The 22,523-nt window shown below is 29.3% G+C and overlaps 1 protein-coding gene across 1 annotated transcript in view; it reads left to right on the forward strand.

Annotated features, from left to right (window-relative positions):
* drd (drop dead) overlaps positions 1-22,523 on the forward strand; it is a 235,992-nt gene that overhangs the window by 201,060 nt on the left and 12,409 nt on the right. Inside the window, exons 5-10 of the mRNA XM_075363058.1 lie at positions 4,676-4,887; positions 10,048-10,127; positions 12,487-12,680; positions 14,671-14,831; positions 17,264-17,432; positions 19,546-19,739. Coding sequence (XP_075219173.1) covers positions 4,676-4,887; positions 10,048-10,127; positions 12,487-12,680; positions 14,671-14,831; positions 17,264-17,432; positions 19,546-19,739 — 1,010 coding nt within the window. The remainder of the gene's footprint in view (positions 1-4,675; positions 4,888-10,047; positions 10,128-12,486; positions 12,681-14,670; positions 14,832-17,263; positions 17,433-19,545; positions 19,740-22,523) is intronic.

Here is a 22,523-nt window from a genome sequence, read left to right on the forward strand (position 1 = left end):
CATGTATTGGTCATTCTTTAAGTAATACCTACTTCATTTAGAAACGGTTATTTTTTTAAATAAAAAACTCATGCTGTCGTTTGGCTAAATTTAATATGAAAATTATTTACAAGTAATAATTAGAAGTGACTACTTGATCAAGCGTCATTTAAAAGTTAAAAGGTACTCACTCCTGAGGAGAGAAAACTGATCTGTAATAAATACAGTAAAAAACAGTAGACCAAATTGAGGGCGGCTTAAGACGTGTCTTCCGAATAGCTTCTTCAGGAATTTTACATCACCCGCCACATAATAATTATCGTTTATCGTTATCATAAATATTTTGTTATGCGATCTATAAAAACGAAAGTATAGTTTTCGACTCAAAAAGATGCTGATTTTTTTATTAAATATTATTCTTTCATTTTTCAAACATTTGTTATCCGGAATCGATCGGCATTGAACTGATGTCGATCCGTTGAACTGTCGTAGGACTTACTATAGAATGGAATGCGACTTACTGATTTAAAAAAAATAAAAATATTTTAAGACCGCGTAATCTCGTTTAAGTTAAACGGAAAGGCGATAATATCCATTACACTACATGAAATAAAAAAATATTTAATGTAATTCGGTCCACTATGACTAAAACTGTTGTGTAATAGGAGTTCCTATGTCTCCAGTCGCCAAATAAACCGCTACCCCACCGTGGTGGGGTAGCAGTTTATTTGGGAAGACAGAACCCACGACAATATAATACTTCAAAATGTTTTAGTGTTAAAATAACGAATGGAGGTTTTATTAAAATTCCAGTTTTATTGAAAATCATTGCTAGATCCCCGTACAAAATTTACATTTTACGTAAACGAGTATCTTATATAAATAAAGTGATGATCGTAATCGTTCCCATTAAGATAATGCATGTGTGATGTAAAATAATACTTGATGTGTGAATCTTCACTAATTAACTATTTATTTGAGGATTTATCCTTTCCATGACACAAAAATGAAAAGTTCTATTTATCTATTCTTTCCTCAGTATCGTTTTAATTCGGAGAAATATTACGAGATAGCCGCGTCTTTGTCCGTTTAAAGTGAATTTGTTGTAAAGTGTATTTTAATTAAAAATTAATTAGTATTCTAATAATCTATCGATGATTGTATAGGCATAACGATCGTGAGGAGTAACGTATTTTTATAGAGAAAGACCAGACGGATAGAATAACAGTTGAAAATTTAATATTAAATATTAATAACGTAATTAAAATTTTAAAAAAAGCTGTAATCGATTCGGTATTGTTTAATCGAAAAATTAGGGTACCGCTTCTGATTCAACCATTTTAATAAAATAACGTATTATTTACTATTGTCTAAATTAAACGACAATTTCGTGTAGTTATATCAAAACTGCAGATTATTTAAAGGTAAGAACCGAGTATATTCTGCGATCGTGGAACCCTCCAATTTTTTAATTTATAGGAAATTGATGAATAAAGCTTTAAATGTAATAAATTTCTTGAGCGTGGTTTCGCTGGTATATTTTAATAAAATAATTAAAGTAATTATTAAGTGATATAGCCACCTTACCAGCAAATAAGTCCTCGAGAGCTTTCAGTTTTTCCAAACGGTCATCAGGAGTTAGAATATTATAATTAAGTCAAAAATTAAAATACTTATAGTCATGACTGCTTGCATGTTAACAGTACACTTACTTTGAGCGCCACTTTTAGTCATATGTTGAGTATACTGTTAACATGCAAAGTAATGACTGAATACGTATTTTAACTTTTGATTTAAATACGATATTTTAACTCCTGATGACGGTTTGAAAAACCGAAAGATCTCGAGGACTTAACACTTATTTGCTGGTAAGGTGGATATATTACTTATTTATTACTTTTAATTGTTCTGTAAATGTAACCTAAAATTAATCAAAGAGCATGTTGTTATAAAGTAATATATTTAATGCGAATGAGATACTAAACCGTTATGAATTTAATAATCGGTTAATATCAAAAGATTAAGTAATACGTTAAACTGTTTCATTCTTCCTTTTACACATTTGCATGTCTGTATAATACTTATTAAAATTTAAGTAATTACATACCGCAAATAAATACAAACTGAACTACGGATATCTCGACATTAAACCTTTCTCCTAGAGATTGAAGTATAAGATGTTTGAAACGTATGTTACAAACACCATACTATTGTGTGTTTAGTTATCCAAAATGAAAGAAAAACGTTCCTGTGAATGAATATTTTCTTTTGTATTTCCTTTTTCCTAGTTATTGCGAAATCTGAAGAAATAATTTTGTGCCGGTTTTCGTTTCCTCTAAAAATAGGAAAAAAGTTTATTTTTTGAGTAAATTTTTTTTAGGAATCGGTTTTATTATATGATTTCATATTATTTTTAATATTATATTTTCTAAAATTATTTCATAAGATTTCCACCGGAACACGATTTTGAAGAATTATTTTGAACAATGTCATGTCATTGTTTTTTATTTTAACAATTAAACTCTTACGATTTTAATAATAAAATATCGTATATATAAAGCCGAAAGTTTGTTTGTTTGTATGTCTGTCTGCATGCCTGTTTATTTGTTCTCGCATCATGCGAGAACCAGCCGACCACTTTCAGATTTGCAGGATATATCCCAGGTTAACCCAGGGAAGATTTTAAGTCATAGATCAAACCCAAGTTTCCTTGGGGATGATGTCAATTAAACGTATTCAGTAAAGAAGAGAAAAATTAATAGTTAAAAATTAAACTAATTTCTGTCACCGTGGCAAGAGAAACAAGTTATGATGTTTTCCTCTTCAAAGGTCTGTGTACTATAGTTACTACTACTCTGTCTTTTGTAATTTAGTCTATTTTTCAGATTTTCATAAAGCCTGAGCACTTTAAAAGTTATAATCAGTATTATTTTCACAACCATGAGGGTAACGAACACTGTGAGCATCCTGGCTAGACGTAAATGAGCAAAGCGAGCCCCGATTGGCTAGTTCTATAAATTAGTATAATGGATTTTTTCTAAGGATTTGTCACCCTTACTTAGGAGTGAAGTGAAAAAGATTAAATTAGATGTAAATAATAATCGGTATCTACTCTTACTACATCTTTTACCTGAAATTAAACGTGCTTTCTCTCTAAATCGCTTACAATACGTTTTACGTGACATTTCTAAGTTTCATACAATACTGAGCGAATTATATCAATTTGAGTCTGTCTGTCCGATTGAATACGCGTCACGAAAGCTCCAGAATTTATATTAAAATCGGTGGAAGAAGTTTTAGCAGCCTTAACTAAAAATGATAACTGGAGTTTCCCATTCTTAATAAAAATTGTTCTTTGACATTTACTCGGTCAAGATTTTGTAGTAAACAATTTTTTTTAAATCTTTAAATATATTTCAAACGCCTGTCTGGCAGAAAGGTATTTTATGATTCAACCGAGGATAAATTCCGGTGAAAGTTGCGGATGGATGATAAAAGCAGTAAAATTAATAATAATAATAAAAAAAAACTATTGTCGATAAAATTTTTTAAGATAAAACAGGGACTTCGCCGCCTTGTAATAAAACCGGGTTTTTTTTTTTTTTTTTTTTTTTTATTAACACTCCCAGAATCCTATTCGTAAAACAATTTAGTGCCAAAAATGAAATACAGCTTTATTTGAAACGATTTTTGCTGGATGATTGAAATTTTCAGGGGAACTGCGGTCCCCTCTCAGCACATTTCACCTGTTTGATAGTTGAAGGTAATTTCGCCGAAGGGAACGCTCAGTAATAAGAATTAAAGTTAATAAAATTTTTAACGGCATTCATAGGAAAATTGTTAAAAATTTTAAAGGCGGTTCAATACCCTGCAGGGGAAATAGTTTTTTATGGTGTATTTGCTGAGGAAGTATTATATAAAAATATTTCGGAGCATAAGAATTAAAGCGAATAAATATTGAAAAAGCTTTCTTCTTGCAACAATTTTCGTTATTTCTATGGTTACTTTCGGAGTAATAAATAAAAATTAATAACCGTTGGAACGTTAGATAAAAGTTTTTCCCCCCAAAGACGGTAGAAAAGCTCCGTATTTCGAGCAAAATCTGAGAAAGAATATTTCGCTAAGAAATATTTCGAGCAAAATCTGTTTAAATTTTGTTTCTTTAATGTATGTCCCTCGAAATGCCATCTTAGCCGAAACATCACCTTAAATTATTCAATAATTTAGGATTTCCAAATCATCGTATTTAAAACTACGCTAAAAGTATATATATACTCGTATCTCTGTCTAAGTATATATGTATCTACCTCAAATTTTTATATCGTGAACCTTAAATATTTGTAAAATGTTCCATCTTGAAGCCGACGAAGAATATACAACAGGATTTTCTAATCAGAAAGGTAAGAACTTTTATTTTTTACGAGTTTTTTTTTAATTACTCACAAAACTCTTTCACTGGTAATATTTTATGTATATCTTTATAATTTTACCGCCTTACAACGAATTACACCGATGGTTTTATGTTGCAGGTGGTGTTAGGTCGAAGAAATCAATCGCCCGACCAATCGACAACGGGCGATTTCTTCGCCTATCTTAGGCGAAGAAATAATAATAAAATTAAAAAGAATTTTTATTGTTAACATCGATACGGCTCGACACGTCAGTGATTTAATCGATTTGTTTTCTCTTTTGTCAGCCCGGCCATCGTGTCCCGAGATTCAACAGCATCAACTGGGCGGTCTGCGTACCATCGTCTTGTAGTGCAGCGGATATCGAGGAAGCACTTTTAGAAACCGTTAACCGTCATATCGGCCCAACAGGTCTTCGTATTCGTGTCCAAGTGGCGACGGAAATGTGCCAAGTTAAATCGGATTCGATTATCCCGCCTACTTCAAGTCTGCTCGTACTGTAAGTTGTCAACTGATAATATTAGTATTTATTCACACGTTTATTAATTCATTCTTTTCCACAAAAAAAAATCTTATCTTTTTAAGGCAAAAAATAGAAATTAAATAAATAAAGTGTTTAAGTTCTTTTATTTTTTAGTTAAAACTAAACTAAAGTAGAAGACGATTAATGACTAATTTTAAACGAAAGAAACTCCCATGAAAAACAGAACGAACGGTTTTTAGCTTCAACCACATAACTGGTCATGTTAGGATAAAATAAAATAGAGTTTCAAGAAAACAGTCAATTTTAAAATATAAAGGGAGCCCCGGACTGTCCTTTTTGTACACCAAAGACTACTAACATGTATCATGTACTGATTCTCATGTAGACCGATTTTGGTATTTCCTTCTATTTTGAATGGCTTTTTTTTTTGATAGAACCAACAAGAAGTTCCTGAAACTAATATATTTAAAATATTAGAAGTGATATCGTGAAGTTCCTTTATCTAAAAAGTTACTATTATTTTTTCAACAACTTTTGAAACCTGGCTGCAGGAATTATAATATTTTACATACAATATACATTAAATTTTCATCAAAATCGAACCGAGCATATTTATTTTTAATTTCTCAAATTTTAGTGGTCAAGTCTACAATATAAAAAAAAAACTATTTTTCATTCGGCAAGGATTATTTAATTTGTCGGTAGTATATATATATATATATATATATATCATACTTCTGCTGTTAAGCAATACAAGAGTAAAACTCTAAGGGTCGACACACTTTTATTATCAAATAACTTTACTGTTACAATTTTCCTTACATTATCGAAAATTCTCTTAAGAAAATTGCCTTTTTCAAAGGTTTTCTAAAGTTCGAAATTCTGTACAGGTCGAATTTAATAATTGAAATTTGACACACTTCCCGTTATCCAGTCAAACTGAAATTTTGCACACAGCTTTGGTTCTGATGACAATATAATAAAGGCATGGCGGTCATTGTGAAAATGTATTTCTCTGTTTACATACAGATAACAAGTCATATGTTTCTGTAACTAAGGGTTTGTTGTGGCAGCGAAACGATTTTGTTACGATAACAAAGTGGATTGTTGCTATAATCTAATTTGTTACTATAACCTATCGTAACTGATTTGTTACTATAGGTTATCTGATTCTGTTACGACGACAAACCGATTTGTTATCGTAAGTAAACAAATTTTGTTACTATAACATCATTTGTCATCCCGTCTTTTGTTATTTAAAAAAAATAGTTTTTCTTCATGTGAAGATAGTAAAGATTCTCGTGGGAACAAAAAATGAAACCAAAGAATGCAAAACAAAAAGAAACTGCATCACAACGTAAAAGGCGGTTGGAAAAATCGCGTCAAAAATACCATGAAAAGCGAGCGAATAAAAGTGAAAAGCCGAAGCGGGCGAGAGTTGACGAATGTCGCGAACGCTTCAATGAAGAAACGCTTGAACAACGTGAAGCATACTTGCATTCAATGCGTAATCACATTTCAAAAATAAGAGCTGAAGGAACACCAGAAGCTCTGAATATTTGATTGCAACATCCGATAGGTGCAAATGGTTTTCTCAAGGTAAGACATTATGAAGCCATTAGAAATGATTTCATGTTTGACAGAGCGTTCTCCATTACATGTGATGAAGATTCTCTATATGGAAATCTAAAGAATTCAATCAATCAAGGCAATTCACAAGCAATGACACTGCGCAAAGCATTAATTACGCTATTCACCGGTCTATTAATAGCCTAATCAAAATCACTTGGGAATCATTTACTATGATAACAAGTACTACTTCACAGATTCGCATTCACGTGGTGCGATGGGCATACCGCAGAGCTAGTGGAAGAGCATGTGTAATTGAATGCGATACAATCGAAGAACTTGAACGCATTTGCAGAAGAGTTACAGGATCGAAGAATGTACAATACACAATCAGTTACGTAGATGAACATGCGAAGGATAACATGTATAATTCATCAACGCATCAGATTAATCCAGTGCAAGGAAATATAGAAGCACAATCGATACCTATACACACATCAGTCACGGTTGAGATAGCTTGCAATCAGCCAAATGTAGAGGACGAATATGAAGTATCTGATAATGCTTATGAAACACGGCGTAAAACAACTGATAATATTATTAATGAAGCACACGAATTGAAAGCTGAAGATTTTGCACGGTTTTATCTCTTTCCATATGACATCAATGGACTGAAGCAAGTGAGGCCAGTAATAATCACTCCATTGGATTATTTTCGATTTAGAATTCTGGGTAGTGATACACGATTTCAGAGAAACGATTGTTCTATGCCTTATCGATGTTTGAACATTATCTGATCAAAGCAATCATCTCTGCTTGTGGAAAGAAAGTTGAACGACAAAATCCTATTATAACCTATAAAAAGGAAATCCTATAAAAAGGAAAGGACCAAATAGATAAAATAAACTTATTTCAAACCTAAACACAACCACTAAATAAAGGATTTCCTATCTAAGGAATTAGATTAAGCTATTCCAAACTCCAATAAATTTAAGTTAATTCTTTTTTATTTCATTTCCTTAATACTTAACCTATTTGAATATTCCAATATATGATCAACCTGAACATCGGCTACACATTTATGGCGACTATTCACGTTAAGCAAACTTAAAGAGAACATGAGACAGCAGGCGATAATACTTTCATCAACGTGTTAAATGCCTTGAGAACTGGAGAAATGAGGGCTGGGCAAATGTATGAAACGGACTTTCTGTCGATCAGTATAGACTTTGATAGAGATGACATACTCAAAATTGAACCAAAGTCTATACAATTCCCTGCCACTCGATGATATGGAATAGCTGAACGAACAATTCTGCCAATAATTTTATTATGGGCATCAACAGTACACAAGATGCAAGAATGTACGGTGGATTATGCAGTTGTGTACTTGGGATCAAATCTCTTCGAGGCAGGTCAAGCATACACTGCCTTAAGTCGGGTTCGCTTGCTTGATGGTTTAAGGATTGAAGAACTTGAAAACACAAAGCTTACTGGAAAAACCGTGCAATAACGCAGAGCTAGTACAGTTAGATAGAATGTAAAAAAAAATTATAAACCAATGTGAATGAACAAGTGTAGGTGGAAGACTAAAAAGTAAAAATAATTTATTAGAAAAAAAAGTAATGGTTTTCTTTTAAAATGAAATTGCTCTAAAAAGTAGAAAATAATTTTTTAATATTACTGAATAATTCCAATAGGTGTTCTGTGAGAATTTTAAAAATTTGAACATAAATTAAAATTATTAGACAAAGTAATATTTTATGAGCACACAATGGTTTTCTTTTTACAAATATTGAAAATTATTTTGATTATCTTATCACTGAAAAATGATTTTCTACTTTTTAGAGCAATTTCGTTTTAAAAGAAAACCATTGTTTTAATTTTTTATTTATTTATTTATTATCTACTTTTTACCTTTTTCCGAAATTAAATCCGCGTGAAATGCTATAAAAAAGATTATAAAGATATGCCCTATTCAGTTTCTAATAACTAATCTTTTCTTATTGTCTTTGTCAAATTTATTTTTTTCGATCGACAGTTTTCTTGCTGTCGGAAAGTTTTCAAGTGACAGCTATTTCAGTCCGGAATTTTTTTTTTTATAGATTTAGAAAAGCGGCATTCGTTTTGATGAAGGAAATAAGGTAAGGTGAACGATATTGAAAAATTTAATTAATACGTCGTGGGTGAAAAGATACTTGTATACATCTTTAAATATGCGATTAAATATTTCACACGTGTACAGGTGAGAAGCTGTTACTCGCCAGAAAAATTCGTAGCTGAATGACTCTCTATGAGCAGCCGCTCCGTAGTAGCTTATGTAGTCTACGAGGTCTTACATTACTCTTTCCTCCCCATAGAAGATAATTTATGAGTTATTTTAAATTTTTTTTTTCCGATACCACAATTCACCCCGTTGTTGGAACAGTCACTTTACTGGATGAATTTTTTTATTTAAAAAAATAATTCTGGACTGAAGTAGTTATTACTCGGATACGAATAAAAAACCGTTCATATATAAAAGCCTAAATTTGGTAAAGGTAATGAGAAAAAATTATTCGGTGGGGGAATAATAATTATTTTAGTTGATGGGGATATTTTTCGAAACTTTTTTCACGTGTTTCACTCGAGCGTAGAGTCTAAAGTGATTGAAAAATGGTCAAAAAAAGAGTACTCTTCTTTAGTTCTTCACTAAAAAAAAAATGTCAGCAATGAATTAAATCGCGTACTTTGTACAAAAAATTACGAAATATAATAAGACTACCTACAATGTTTCATCGTAATTATGAAACGAGTTATTAAATTACGATCTAATCTATAAAGGTGATCTGGTCTATAGTACAGTTGTGTAATTGTCAAGAGGTAACAAATCCCATTTGGATCTATTTTTAAAATATCAAGTTCTAAAATTTTAGTAAAAGTTTATGTGTCTGTTGTTATTTATTGTTTCTTACAAAAGATGGCAATGAGTAAATACTCCACAGTGACAACAACGTTGTTCTAATTAGAGTACGATAACACGTAACTCGTATGTGGATACATTATTATGGACAATGACATCTAATTAATCTAGTCAGCCGAAGGCTAATAGTACATAATAGAGGCTCACGGGTAGATCACCAGAATTACAAGTATTATTACAATCTAGAAAACGTTTTTTTAATCACTTAAGAGAGAGTTTTATTTCCTAATAAATCGGATGAATTTTGACAGGGTTATGGACAGTCAAGAATTATGTACAAGTTTATTTTTTGTTTTTGTAAATATTTAACGAAGTTTGTTCCATACATTTTCTTCATTTTCCCAACGTTTTTGACTACTTATTTTAATAAACCAATTTTTCTGTCATTAGGTTGAAAATAAATCGTAATTTTTCGGTCCAGAAAAATATGATTTTTTGTGTGCAGAAATTTTCATTTAAAACTTTTTCACTATTTATTGAAAGTCATTTTTGATTTCTATAGGTGACTGAAACTGTTTATCTTCTTAACTGATATGTTAACTTAATTATTAACTGAAGAAATTCCAAGCATGCGTAATAATTTGATTTCTATGTTATAGTGGTATTTACAGACTTCCATAAAAATGTTATCTTTTATTTTCCAGAGGATTTTTCCTAGTAGTGCTCGGAATAATAGGAGCAGCGACAGTCGTGGATTATGGAATGAAAAACCAACCACCAACAAGTATGTCTATTTAGATGTGATATTTTTTCTTGCATTTTTTGTACTAATAAAAAAAAATAAACTCACAAAACAATATAATTAAAAACCCCTAATATTTTCATGCAATATTAACATTATATAAGTCATTGATACTTATTTTCTTAAAAACCAGTCTTTTGGTTTTCATGAGATTGGTATAAATGAATATTAATTAACTTATAGTTTGCATTTCTGAAGATATTTTGCAGAAAAGTTTCTTTTCTTTTGTAGTTCATTAGCAGTAAAGCAAAAGTTTCTATTGAAGAAATTTACTCATGTCAAAATTTTAGTAATTATTTATTTTTTTCTGGAATCCAATAAATTTATCCTAGAAAATTATCTTTAACCGCTAACTTTGCATAATTAATTCCCAATTTACATAAAGGTTCATAACTAAAATTTCCTAACAAAAATTAATCCAAGAAAATACTGATTTTTTTTTAAAAAATATAATTTTAAAATAATTTAAAGATTATTTTACAACCACTTCTTATGGAGTAATTCCTAAATTTCAAGTATTCTCATAATTTATAAAGTATCAGAAAGATTTTTAGTTACAATCATAAATTACACATTTCCTTTACTAGTAAAAACTTACAGAAGTTTGGTTACAGAAATAAACACAGCAAAGCCATTATCTGTTATGACACCCAACACATTTGGTCATAAAGGCTAAAAATGCTGAAAAGCCCGTGAATGTCAAATGAAGTGAAGGTTACCAATATTGAAGACAAGGACAATCTTACTTAAAAAAAGAGTTACTGAATTTCTACATAAAAGTCGAGTTTAGTAGTATAAATATTACAGAAGAAACTATGATGAGGAGTTACTATCAAGATTTAAAAAATGAAGCAATTTGGTGATGAAAGTGAAAAAACAACTGAATTGCTTTCTGTTATCTTTTTACATGTACTTTCAGACATTCAAGATAGGTATACCGAATCAAACCTTACCCTTGAGAATTGTTGAAATGTAATAGAAGGGAATACAAATATAGAGGATGTTGGATGTCAGTTTTAAAAAAGTGAATGTTTATTCACTGCGCTGTTGACATTACATTATTAAGGCATTTCCATTATAGTATTAAAACTAATTTAAAATAATAAAATATTAACTCAGCATCCATAAACATAAGGGCTTTAGTCATTTTTATCCTACAAAATGATCATTATGTTTTAGACAAGCAATATCACCATTTATATAATACTGCTTGTAAGGAGTTACTTCAGCACCTGTTGCATCACCTGTCTTTGTTAAGCCTGGACCGTACTATTCTTCAATAAAACTTTATGATTAATTACCAAAATATTTAAAAGGCATTATGAATGTAACAATTATTTATAGCTAGCTATGCTCTTTGAAGTTTTAATGAGAAATTAGTAATGAAAGCTGTGTAATCACCTTCAAGGTAAATTTGGCTAGTCTCTTTTACTAAACTGACATTACTTTTATTTTTATTTCCATGTTACTCTGTGCCTTATCTTTTTCTCTGTTTAATTAAACGTGTATTAGTTTACTTTAAATGTCAATATTTTCCAGTCGTTTGTATTGAAAACCGGATTGAAAAAATAAAAGACAAAAATCTACTTAATACAGAAAACATCTCTTCATTGACATTTTAACTTGTACTGTATCATTTCCATAATATTGTAATCTAAGATTATCCTATCTACGTTATGAATGCCTGTGGATAACTACTGCAGGTGGTGCTAAGTCGATATTGTGAGTAGCTATTTCAGATATTCTTGGAAGTTTTACCAATTAGTGGATTGAAAATAAGAAAATATTTTCCTGTTTGTAAATATTTTTACTCAACAATAAACTCAAGTCGCTTAAATCTGGGTATGTTGAAGACATAAATAAATACGTAATTATTCCTTTTTACTTTGAAAGGTGAATCTCATTCCTGCATTACTCTACTTCATTCTGCTTCCACTGATGACTAGATTTAACTAATACTGATGGATCGATTGATTATAAATGCTAAAAAGCTTTTGAGCTGAAGAAAAAATATGCATTTCACATTTCAGTTTTTTATAAGAGTTAGTTTTTCATTCTATTGAATGTACAAACTGAATAAAGGTTCCATTTTACTTTCTTGTGAGAAATATAATCGGTAGAAGAAACTGCCAGTAGAATTTGACATCATACCAGGCCAAGAGGTTTTTGTCTACACATCTAATCATAAGCTCACCTTTACCATAGATGAACATAATAACTTTTCTTGCTGCAAATAGGGAGGTAAGCTGCAGGCTACATGACACATTCATGTTTGACTAGATTTTCTTTCAGACATGTTCAAGAATAAACATTAATGATTTTTTTTTTACTTTTGTTCCAGATAAATTGATGGAAGTACTCCTTTCATTTTCATTGTTAACCAATTCAAAGAAGTTGTTCAGTGTAACTCGATCGCCTGATGATATACCAAGCATTCATGGGATACGAGCACTAAATGCATTTATGTTATTGGTTTCACATAAGTCAATGGCACTGTTTTTTAATCCTTACATCAATCGAACATCAATGACTGAGGTCAGTGAATTCTTATTCAATTAATAATATCAATTAGACCTTGATTCTTAACACCCTAACACACTGGATCCCAAAATAAAATACTCACCGGATATCATATGAAATGCATGCAATCCTAGACTCAGATTAGTTGTAACTGTGAGGAATGCATCACTTCCTCAGGAAAAATTTTATTTAGCTTTAAAAAGATTCATCTGGAACACTGTTAGTTCAGTAATACCTAAATAATTGTTTTCAGTAGCTAAGAAATTTATCATTACTTTTAATTTATTTACACAATCTCTCTTTTATTGTTGAATTAATACAATACTTTTATTTAGCAAAAGCTGTACTTAAAGTTGGCAGCACCCTAGCAATAAGAGCTAAGGATTGCAGATATTCCTTACAGAATCCTGTCTTAAATCATATTAAATAAAATAAGTTGATTTCAGTGTATACATCAAACTTATTACATTAAACATACATCAAACTTATTACAGTGTGTACATCAGACTTATTTATCAATATCAATAAATAAGTCACCCAGTGGGGTGATAGAATATAACTCAGCACTTGAAAATAAATTTTTGACCTTTGATTCAATCTTGATATTTAATTATATATTAAATTTAAAAAGTTGTCTTGATCTTTAATTATTATTATTATTAAAGCTTTAATAATAAACTTCAGTATGAAAAAAATTAACAAAATTAAAGATATTTTCACCTCATCACTTTTGCATAAATAACAGACTGAGTGTCATTAAATTTTATGTTTTCAGACAACTTTTAAGGTCAAAATAAGCATCACCAACATAACAATTTAAAATCTTCCAAATATTTTATGTAACTATTTAACTTTTTGAACTAAGTATTGACTATCATATAATAAATATTTACACCCAAGATACTGAAAAAGTAATCGTTAAAGTTTTTCGTTTTAATATTGTGATTATTGTGACTTCTAAGACATATTTAACACTTCTCTAATCTTAAAATACAAGAAAACTCCTTCTTAATCATTTGTCATTTGTACAATATTTATCCATATTATTCATACAATGGTGAAATTATTTTTAAACAACTTAATTTGCATAGAAAAACATTAATAATGGATAACATACTGGTTCTTACCCTGAAAGAAAAATTACATTTAGATTTAGTTGCGTTAAACTTCTTAGTCATTGATTTTTGAGAATAAGGATTATCTATAAGAAAAATTATTTTCTAATCATATAAATTCTGTCAGAGTATTTAAACAGTTTTGCCTACAAAAATCAGTTCAACCCACTCTCACAATTCATCATGTCTACTCTATTTACAGAGAATTAACTACTTTAAAAACAAGCTCTAAAATTAAAGCGAATATCACATTATGCTGAGAGATCAGCTGAAGTTTCTTTGTTACTAATTAATAATCATGTAATCTATATTTATGAAATCAATCAAAACTGATGTAAATAAACAATAGTAAAGAAAGAATTTAAAATTTATTTAGAGGAATTTATTCCTCTAAGGAATAAAGAGGGATTTCTTTAACAATATGAACACTGAAGTCAAATAAGATTGGTTGTGATTATTAAAAAATAAATGGTAGTCCATTTTCATTATCATAAAAATTGTATTTTTTAAAAATACTAGATATTTGAAGAAAGAAGTAATAAAAAACTGAAAAAGAAGATATAAGTGAGAGGAAGGTACATATCATATATTATCATATTGCTTCCCATTAATAACAGATTCTTTCTTTAAAAGAGTGATAACATGATAGTAAAATGTTTAGATACATATTTTTTCTCATTAAAAATGTTACTTATTAAAATGCTATGATCTTTTATCATGCTAGTCAAAAATAGTTTTTATTTTGTAGATTTTATTATAATATATTTGAAATCTTCTTTAATATTTCATTTTTAAAAAATAGTTTTTTTACAACTATAGGATTGTAAAATAGATGTGTTTTACAAGTAAATCCTCATATCTGTGAATAAATATGATGAATTTGTTAACAGATTCTTGGTCAACCGTGGACAGTGGTGGCAAGAGCAGCAAGTCTTTACACAGATCCATTTATAATGCTCAGTGGTCTCCTAACTTCCTACGCATTTTTGAAGCACCTTAATCGAAGTCAATCACTCGATATACCTAAAGAGTTCATTTCTAGACTGATGAGGTACTTTAGCATAAACTGAATACCTTTGATCTACTAAGGCGATTCAATTTACAATACTTAATTGCGCATTTCCCCTTTTTTTTATAAATTTTCTCTCAAAACCTGTGAGGGTGAAAATACAAGTGTACAAATGTACAAAAAGTTTTACTCTAATGTAATGTTGGAAATAATTCAAAAAACTTAAATGGTAAGCGATATTAAATTTTACTGTGAATTCACAAATTATAAAAAAAAAAAAATTTCCTAAATTTTTTAGTATTACAGTTTTTAGGACTACTTTACAAGAATAAATCTAATTATCAATGGTAGCACTGTTCAGATGTTCTTAAGAAAAAAACAACATAACATTTATTTTAAAATATAAAAACATGAAATAAATTGTTACATAATACTTTCCTCTCACACCTTTTTTTCCTTTTCAATCTTCTGTATCTCCATCACTTAAGTTGCTGTTAGTATTGTCATCTTTAATGTCCCAAGGCAGGTGGTCTTCTGTTCCAAACAGTGCATTAGGTCTTTACAAAATTTTTATCAGAACTCAATGACTGGATTATCCAGTTGTAAATTTCAAAAGGAAATTTTTTTCATTTTTCCAGTTGGTGTAAAGCTATGAAGATTTGAGACGATATATTTAGCATAAAATGTTTGAAGGTAGCGTTTGAATAGTTTATTTTTAAAAAAAACCTGAGCAGTTTCTAGTTAGATGCATCGCCATCAAGAGTAATTGTTTGACTTTTTAATTTGTTTGAAACAAAAACACAAAATAGCTTTAATGAAAAAAAAAGAGAATAAAACAAAGGCAAAAGCAGTGTAATAAGACAAAATTACAAATCTTTTTGGAACAAAATATTTGGATGAAATGTATGTTAAGGATGGCTTAAGTCTGTGACAAAAGGTAATGTAATGGATAAAAAAGCTGTTAGAGAGGACAAAGGTTGGAATGCTTAAAATGATTAAATGAAGACATGGGATAGTAATAAAAATATATCGAAATTTAAATATTATTGAAGAACAGAAAAGAGCAAATCTGATTGATTATTTTTCTCTTATATATTTTATTTATTACTGATTACCAAAAATGTATTCATAAAAGTCTAAACTGTGGGAAACAAAAAATCAGCAGGATTTCTAAAGAATCGATGTCGGCAAAGGATTTACTGTAAATAATCTTTTTACAAAAACTGTAATTTTCTTTAACAAATTATCTAAGTACATCAAAGATAAACTGTTTCAGACAAGCTTACAAAAATATTTAACCGATAATATATTACGTTGTATAAAATATTTTTAGCCTCTATCACTAGCCGCTTTTTTTTGTTAATGAAATGTGGTTTTTAATTATTTGAAGGACAATCTTTTTAACATGAACATTCAAAGCTGAGTGTTTGAAGTAAATTTATCTATTGAATGATATACTACCAAAAGCTGTTGCTTAAAAATTTATCATAAATTCTAGGGCGGATTATTATACTGGAACCTCAAATTACATACCCTTAGATCAGATCAGCAGATCTAGTCAGTGTGTCCCTTTTAGCTCTAAACAAAATCCCTAAGATAGTTTTCCCTCATAAATTTATTAAAAGTTTCTCTTAAATACAAGACCTTAGATAACGAAGAAAAGTAAAATTTAATTAATTTAGATTAAATTGTGAAACATTTTGGCCCTGTTTTATAACAAAGTGCAGTTTTCCAGCTTCTTGATGCAGCTCTGACTGCATGTGATCTGTCTCATAAATTAGATAGAAGTATATGAATCCTGAGGTAAGTTCCGTCACCCAGGATAGCTTACAAGTGAATTATACATTTTTACTTATTTTGAATTAAAATAATGAAGTCGACCTTGAGAGATGAAATATTTTTCCTTTTTATAACTTCGATATTTTATTGAAAGTACCTTTTACCTTGTCATAAGTGTATGCTTTCTTCAGAGTATAGCTTCTGAGTATGAACTCGTTAAGTATGTCTACATGATTTCCCAAGTTAGATAAAAATCAAATGTAAAATTGTTTAACATGCCTGTGGAGGTATCTGTAATCACTATCTTTGAGTTATTTTGTAGTTTATTTTTGACCCTACCTATCTGTCCACTGATTTTTAAATCTTAGCTTCTTAATGTCACTTAGACTAAAATATATTTTTTTAAATTTAAATGACTTCTATTGCCGCATTCATTAGCTATTAATATTTGTTATGAACCATGATTGAGTTAACTAAGGTTTTATCCTACTATATATTCAGCTAAGCAAATAGTGGTCAATACCTTTAAAATATTTCATATGCTAGGAAAAATATATATATATATATATATATATATATAAATATCAGTAATATATATTAATGAATTTTGTCATAATAAGTGATTAATTTTCTGTGAATTATAGTCCAATTTATTTATAGTCTAATTTTAATACAATTTATTGGTTCTATTTCAGGTTGATACCTACTTTGGGAGCTCTTATTTTATTCTGCACTTTTATTTTACCATGGTTAGGATCAGGACCTCATTGGAACTTGGTTATTCGACATCATGCAGAACTGTGCAAAGTATCATGGTGGAAGAATATACTTTTTATACATAACTACTTTGGTTTCAAAAATATGGTAATAAAATAATTCAAACAAATTGTAGTAAATTTATTCATTTAGATGTATTTACACAGTACTCCGTTTATAGTTAATTATTATGCACAGCAAATATCCTATGTTATTACTTTGTGTTTACTTACTTATATTTTTGAAAGAATGTATATTGTAATATATAAATTAAATTTTTATCCTTACTTTACGTACCTTTGTATATCCAGAATACTAACCCTTGAGAAGTTCATCATTACTTATGGAGTCATCAGATAGATCATAAGGGTGATAGGTTAATTCCTGTAATTAAAATTTTAATGCCTGTGTCAGAGTACATCTCATGGTTCACTATTTAGTCAGATGTATCAGTATATTTTGTTAAGTTGTGTTTGTTCTAACAGAAAATAGAATTTTTACTATGTAATGTTTGTTTTGGTAATGCTATAATCATTAAAATTGTTTCTGTAATGTTGTCCTTAACAACCATTTTATGAAGATACATACAATTTACTAATATTTAATGAGTGTGTTCTGGTTGGGTTTTGTCTTTGTTTCATAGTTGTTCTGTTTCATAATGGCTCAGTTTTCCTTGTTTATATTTAAACATTTTTTTAATAATTTGTTTATATGAAAATAATTTATTAATTTCCTTGTTTTCATTTCATCTTGTTTTCAAGAAAACTTTCATCACACCTTTTTCAAAACTGAATGTATGGTATAATTTTAATGACACAAAACAATTGTGTGTGTGTGTGTGTGTGTGTGTGTGTGTGTGTGTGTGTGTACACACATATATATATATATATATATCAAAGACAAAACTATAACAATCGAATGCTTATTATCTTTTTCTAGTATCTCTTTTGAGGTTTTCCCTCATCATCAGTTAAACTTTTTCTTCCAAATCACACATTAAATTCAAACCATTAAAATTATAACATATAAAAATATGTAGTCATAAATATTAAAAAATATAAAATTAAAAATATTAAAAATTTTTTATCATGTGGCTAGCTAGCTACACATACAGTACAGTATTGTATTGTATAGTGCAGTCACACATACAGTACTGTTCTATACAATACAATACTGTACTGTATGTGTGACTAGCCACATAATAAAAAAAAATTTAATTTTTTAATTTTATATTTTTTACTCCATAAGAACATCTATACAAATTTTCATAAATTTATCTTGAGTAGTTTTTTCTGGGCATTGATTATTATTGACTCATGAATGTTATTTTAATGATTTTTATTCTTTAATTACAGTTTTAAGTAGTTGTAGTTAAACACAAAATATCTAAATTATCAGTTAATGAAATGCTTGAAAAGTGCCTGATTTTCTGATATTAAACTCTAACAATAGGCCAGAAGTCAAAGTGTCCAATTAGTAGCATTGAAGTATTTTATTTACAAAAAGTTTAATAAATTTCCACTTATTTTTTATTCAGTGCAAACTTAACGTTCTGAAATCATTGATTTTCTATTCTACAGAAAGATTAGAGATCCTCTTACTTAAATACATTCTAAAAACATTTTTTTAATATACTTCTTCATCAGTTAGAATATTCTTTAAAAGATTACAAATGAGATTACAAAAGACTATTCAAACATCGTAAGATCATGAAAAACCGATGATGAGTAAATCTTACACTAATAATAAAAAAGTTTCTTTTCTGCTGTATCAACTTAAGAAATGAAAAGAAATTAAATAGACAAAGAAACTGTAATTAAATCAAGATTAAAAAATAAATAATATTGGGATTAATCCCTGACCATAAAAGTTGGCATTGATAAATTCACAAAAGAGATTCATTAGTGTAACCAAAACAATTAACCTTGAGTGAAGTGCAGAAGACAAGTGTCATAAACTTTATAAAAGTCATGAGGATATATAACTCAGAAACCTCCCTGTAACATTGTAGATAATTTTCTTTCTATTATAATAACATTCCAGAATCCTACACGGTAAAAATATTATTGATTGTATTGTATGATCGACCAAAATATATGTATGAACACAATATAATTTCAGTTTAATTTATAATATTAAATCAATTTATTATACCGATGTTTACAATTTATTTTTGAAAAATATAAATGTACTAAACGAAACGATTTGCTTTCTGTTACAGTGCTTAACTCACACACATCATGTAGGAATAGATACACAGTTATTTTTAGTATCGCCAATATTAGTGAAGATTGTATGGAAGTGGCCGAAACAAGGTCTTACTGCACTACTTGCTCTTGGAATTTATTCAACAGTTTTACGTTTTTCTGCGACTTACTTTAGACAACTGAACCTTTTTGTTTACTTTGGTAATCCGTAAGTACATCATAGTTTATAAAAAAATTGAATAGATAAGCTATGATCAATTTTACAAACATTTATATTTTCTTTATTAGATACAGATAAACTTTCTACCACAAAAAAAGAGTTCAGAAGCCTTTTCATTTTTTGTAAAAATGATAAAATGATGTTTATTTCTTTAATCTCTATTTAATAGCATTGGAAAGTGCTGACTGTGATTTTAAAAGGAGTTTTATTACTCCTTATTTATAACTTTCAACACCTCTGAGTTGCTTAAATAGAGAACAGATTTTATAAATACCTTCATTTTAATCCAACTTTTAACTTCCATTTTGTTTATAATAATATGTTTTAAGAAAGCGTTCCACCATTAGTGTTATTATTGTATTAATCCATTATTGTAGTACAGTGATGAGGATATAAAACTAAAAAATATACGCACCACACATTTTACGCGAAATACAATTGTATGCATGTACGATTATACGCAGGTGTAAACTGTACATGATCATATGAAAACACTTATAGAAACATCTGACCATATGTGTGTGCACACACACACATACACACACACTTTATAAGGAGACAGCATATAGAATGATGGTCAAATGTTTGTATAAATTTTTTTATAATATATATTATAAACAATATAATACTTATATATATATATATTCTGTACAAAGTACAGAATTAAAGAACATTCTTATCTTACTTTTTTTCATTTTCAAAGCGCTTTCAGGGCTAAGCCCATCTTCTGTAATTTTTAAGTTTTTTTTCATTTTTACATTTACATATTAAAATACATGATATGTTAAAATTTTCAGAACAAATATTTGTTCAGTCAATAAAAAATGTTTGCAGTAGTGTATTGACATATTGACAGCATGTTAAAGATTTTAAATAATGTTTTAAATTTGAAAAAAAAAATTAAAAATGAAGTAAATAAGTTTATATTGTACAATTAGCTAGAATTTACATACAGAGGAAATATGGACTATAAAAAATTTAATTTAAATAGATTAATATATATATATCCTACTCTACTAAAGGGCATTTGTATGTGCACCTGTCTGTCTGTCTGTGTCTGTGTCTCTGTGTGTGTGTGTGTGTATGTGTGTGTGTGTGTGTGTGTGCGTGTCCCTTGGCTTACCACATAAAACACCAGTAGTCCATGACTTGAAAAATGACCAATAACCAGAAATCAATGAACAAATTGTCCACACTGGGCAATAAGAACCAGTAAAGTGTATTTTAGTTCTTCGGATTTAGAGGTAATCAATTTTGGACACCTAGTAATCCCATTCTGAGACACTGCCCGCTCAGAGGACGTGTTGCAGGCACACCAGGGGAAGCTAATATATAATCATTTAGTGGTGTATTATTATACTAAAATATTACATTGTCTGGTGTCATTCTGGTGTTCAAAATATACATTCATAAAATTTTAAGAAACTTAGTTGAAAAGTTTTTGGGGGAAAACAATAATGAGGGATTACATAATCCTTCTTACAAGAGAGCTAAAACTGATAGAAAAAAAAAATTTTTTTAATGTCTCTCTAAGTGTGATACCATTTCTTGAATTGCTTTTTTGCATATATTACAGATCTGTAAATATAATTTTTCTATCACCCTTAGTTTTAAATAAATTATGCTTCAAAAAAAATTAAGGGAAAATATAGTTAAAATTTGTAAAATTTATTATTTTGCATGCCCATACCTGTGTTAGAATGATTTCGCTGATGGTTTTCTTTTATAAATAGCCTCAGCACATCCCGAATTAATGTCCAACAGTAATCAGCTAGCATGTTAGTATTCAATTTCCCTTTAAAGCGGCCTTCCATCACCGAAATGTCTTGGTGGAAACATTCACCATGTTCTTCACTTACGTCTCCGAGGTTGTCCAGGAAAATATCCAGATGTGAGTGGAGGAAATATATTTTCAAAGACATATTACATGCCATAGCTCTGTATGAAGTAAGAAGTTGATTAACAATATCGTGGTAATTGTCAGATTTTTGTTTGCCGAGAAAGTTTTTGCAAACGTCTTTAAATAAAGCCCAAGCTGCACTTTCTACATTATTTAAAATTGAGTTAAATACATCATCTTTGACCAACTCTCTTATTAGAGGACCAAAAAATATTCCTTCTTTAATTTTTCCTTCACTTACCTTTGGAAATTTCTGCTTGATGTACAAAAATCCGGGACTATCCTTCTTCATTGCTTTTACAAAATTATTCATTAGTCCTAGTTTGATATAGTGAGGGGGTAAAAATATTTTTTTTGGGTTCAACTAAGGACTCATGAATAATATTTTTCCCATTTGGAATTAAGTTGTCTCCTTTCTTCCACTCTTTGGTAACATAATATTTATCCCTTGCTTGGCTGTCCCATTTGCAAAGAAAACACATGTACTTAGTGCAGCCTAACTGCATGCCTAACAAAGTAGCTACAACTTTCAAATCACCACATATGTTCCAGCTATATTTTTTATAATTTATTTTTTCAAGAACTTCTTTAATCACATCATATGTCTCTTTAAATTAATACCGTAAGCGATTGTTATTGAAAGATATTTGTTACCGTTGTGTAGTAGAACCACTTTTAAACTAAATTTGGATGAATCTATGAAAAGCCGCCAGTCCTCAGATTTATGAATTTGTCATAAGTGTAAAATAAGCCCATCACTATTTGTGCAATAAACCAAATTATTTTCATCAATAAAGTACTGAGAAAGTTCCTTTTGTCAGCTTCGAAAGCCTGAAATTTTTGTATTTTTTTAAGTAAATTCCAACCTTGCA

The sequence above is a fragment of the Lycorma delicatula genome, chromosome 4 (assembly GCF_047948215.1).
Source record: "Lycorma delicatula isolate Av1 chromosome 4, ASM4794821v1, whole genome shotgun sequence".
Taxonomy (NCBI): Eukaryota; Metazoa; Arthropoda; class Insecta; order Hemiptera; family Fulgoridae; genus Lycorma; species Lycorma delicatula.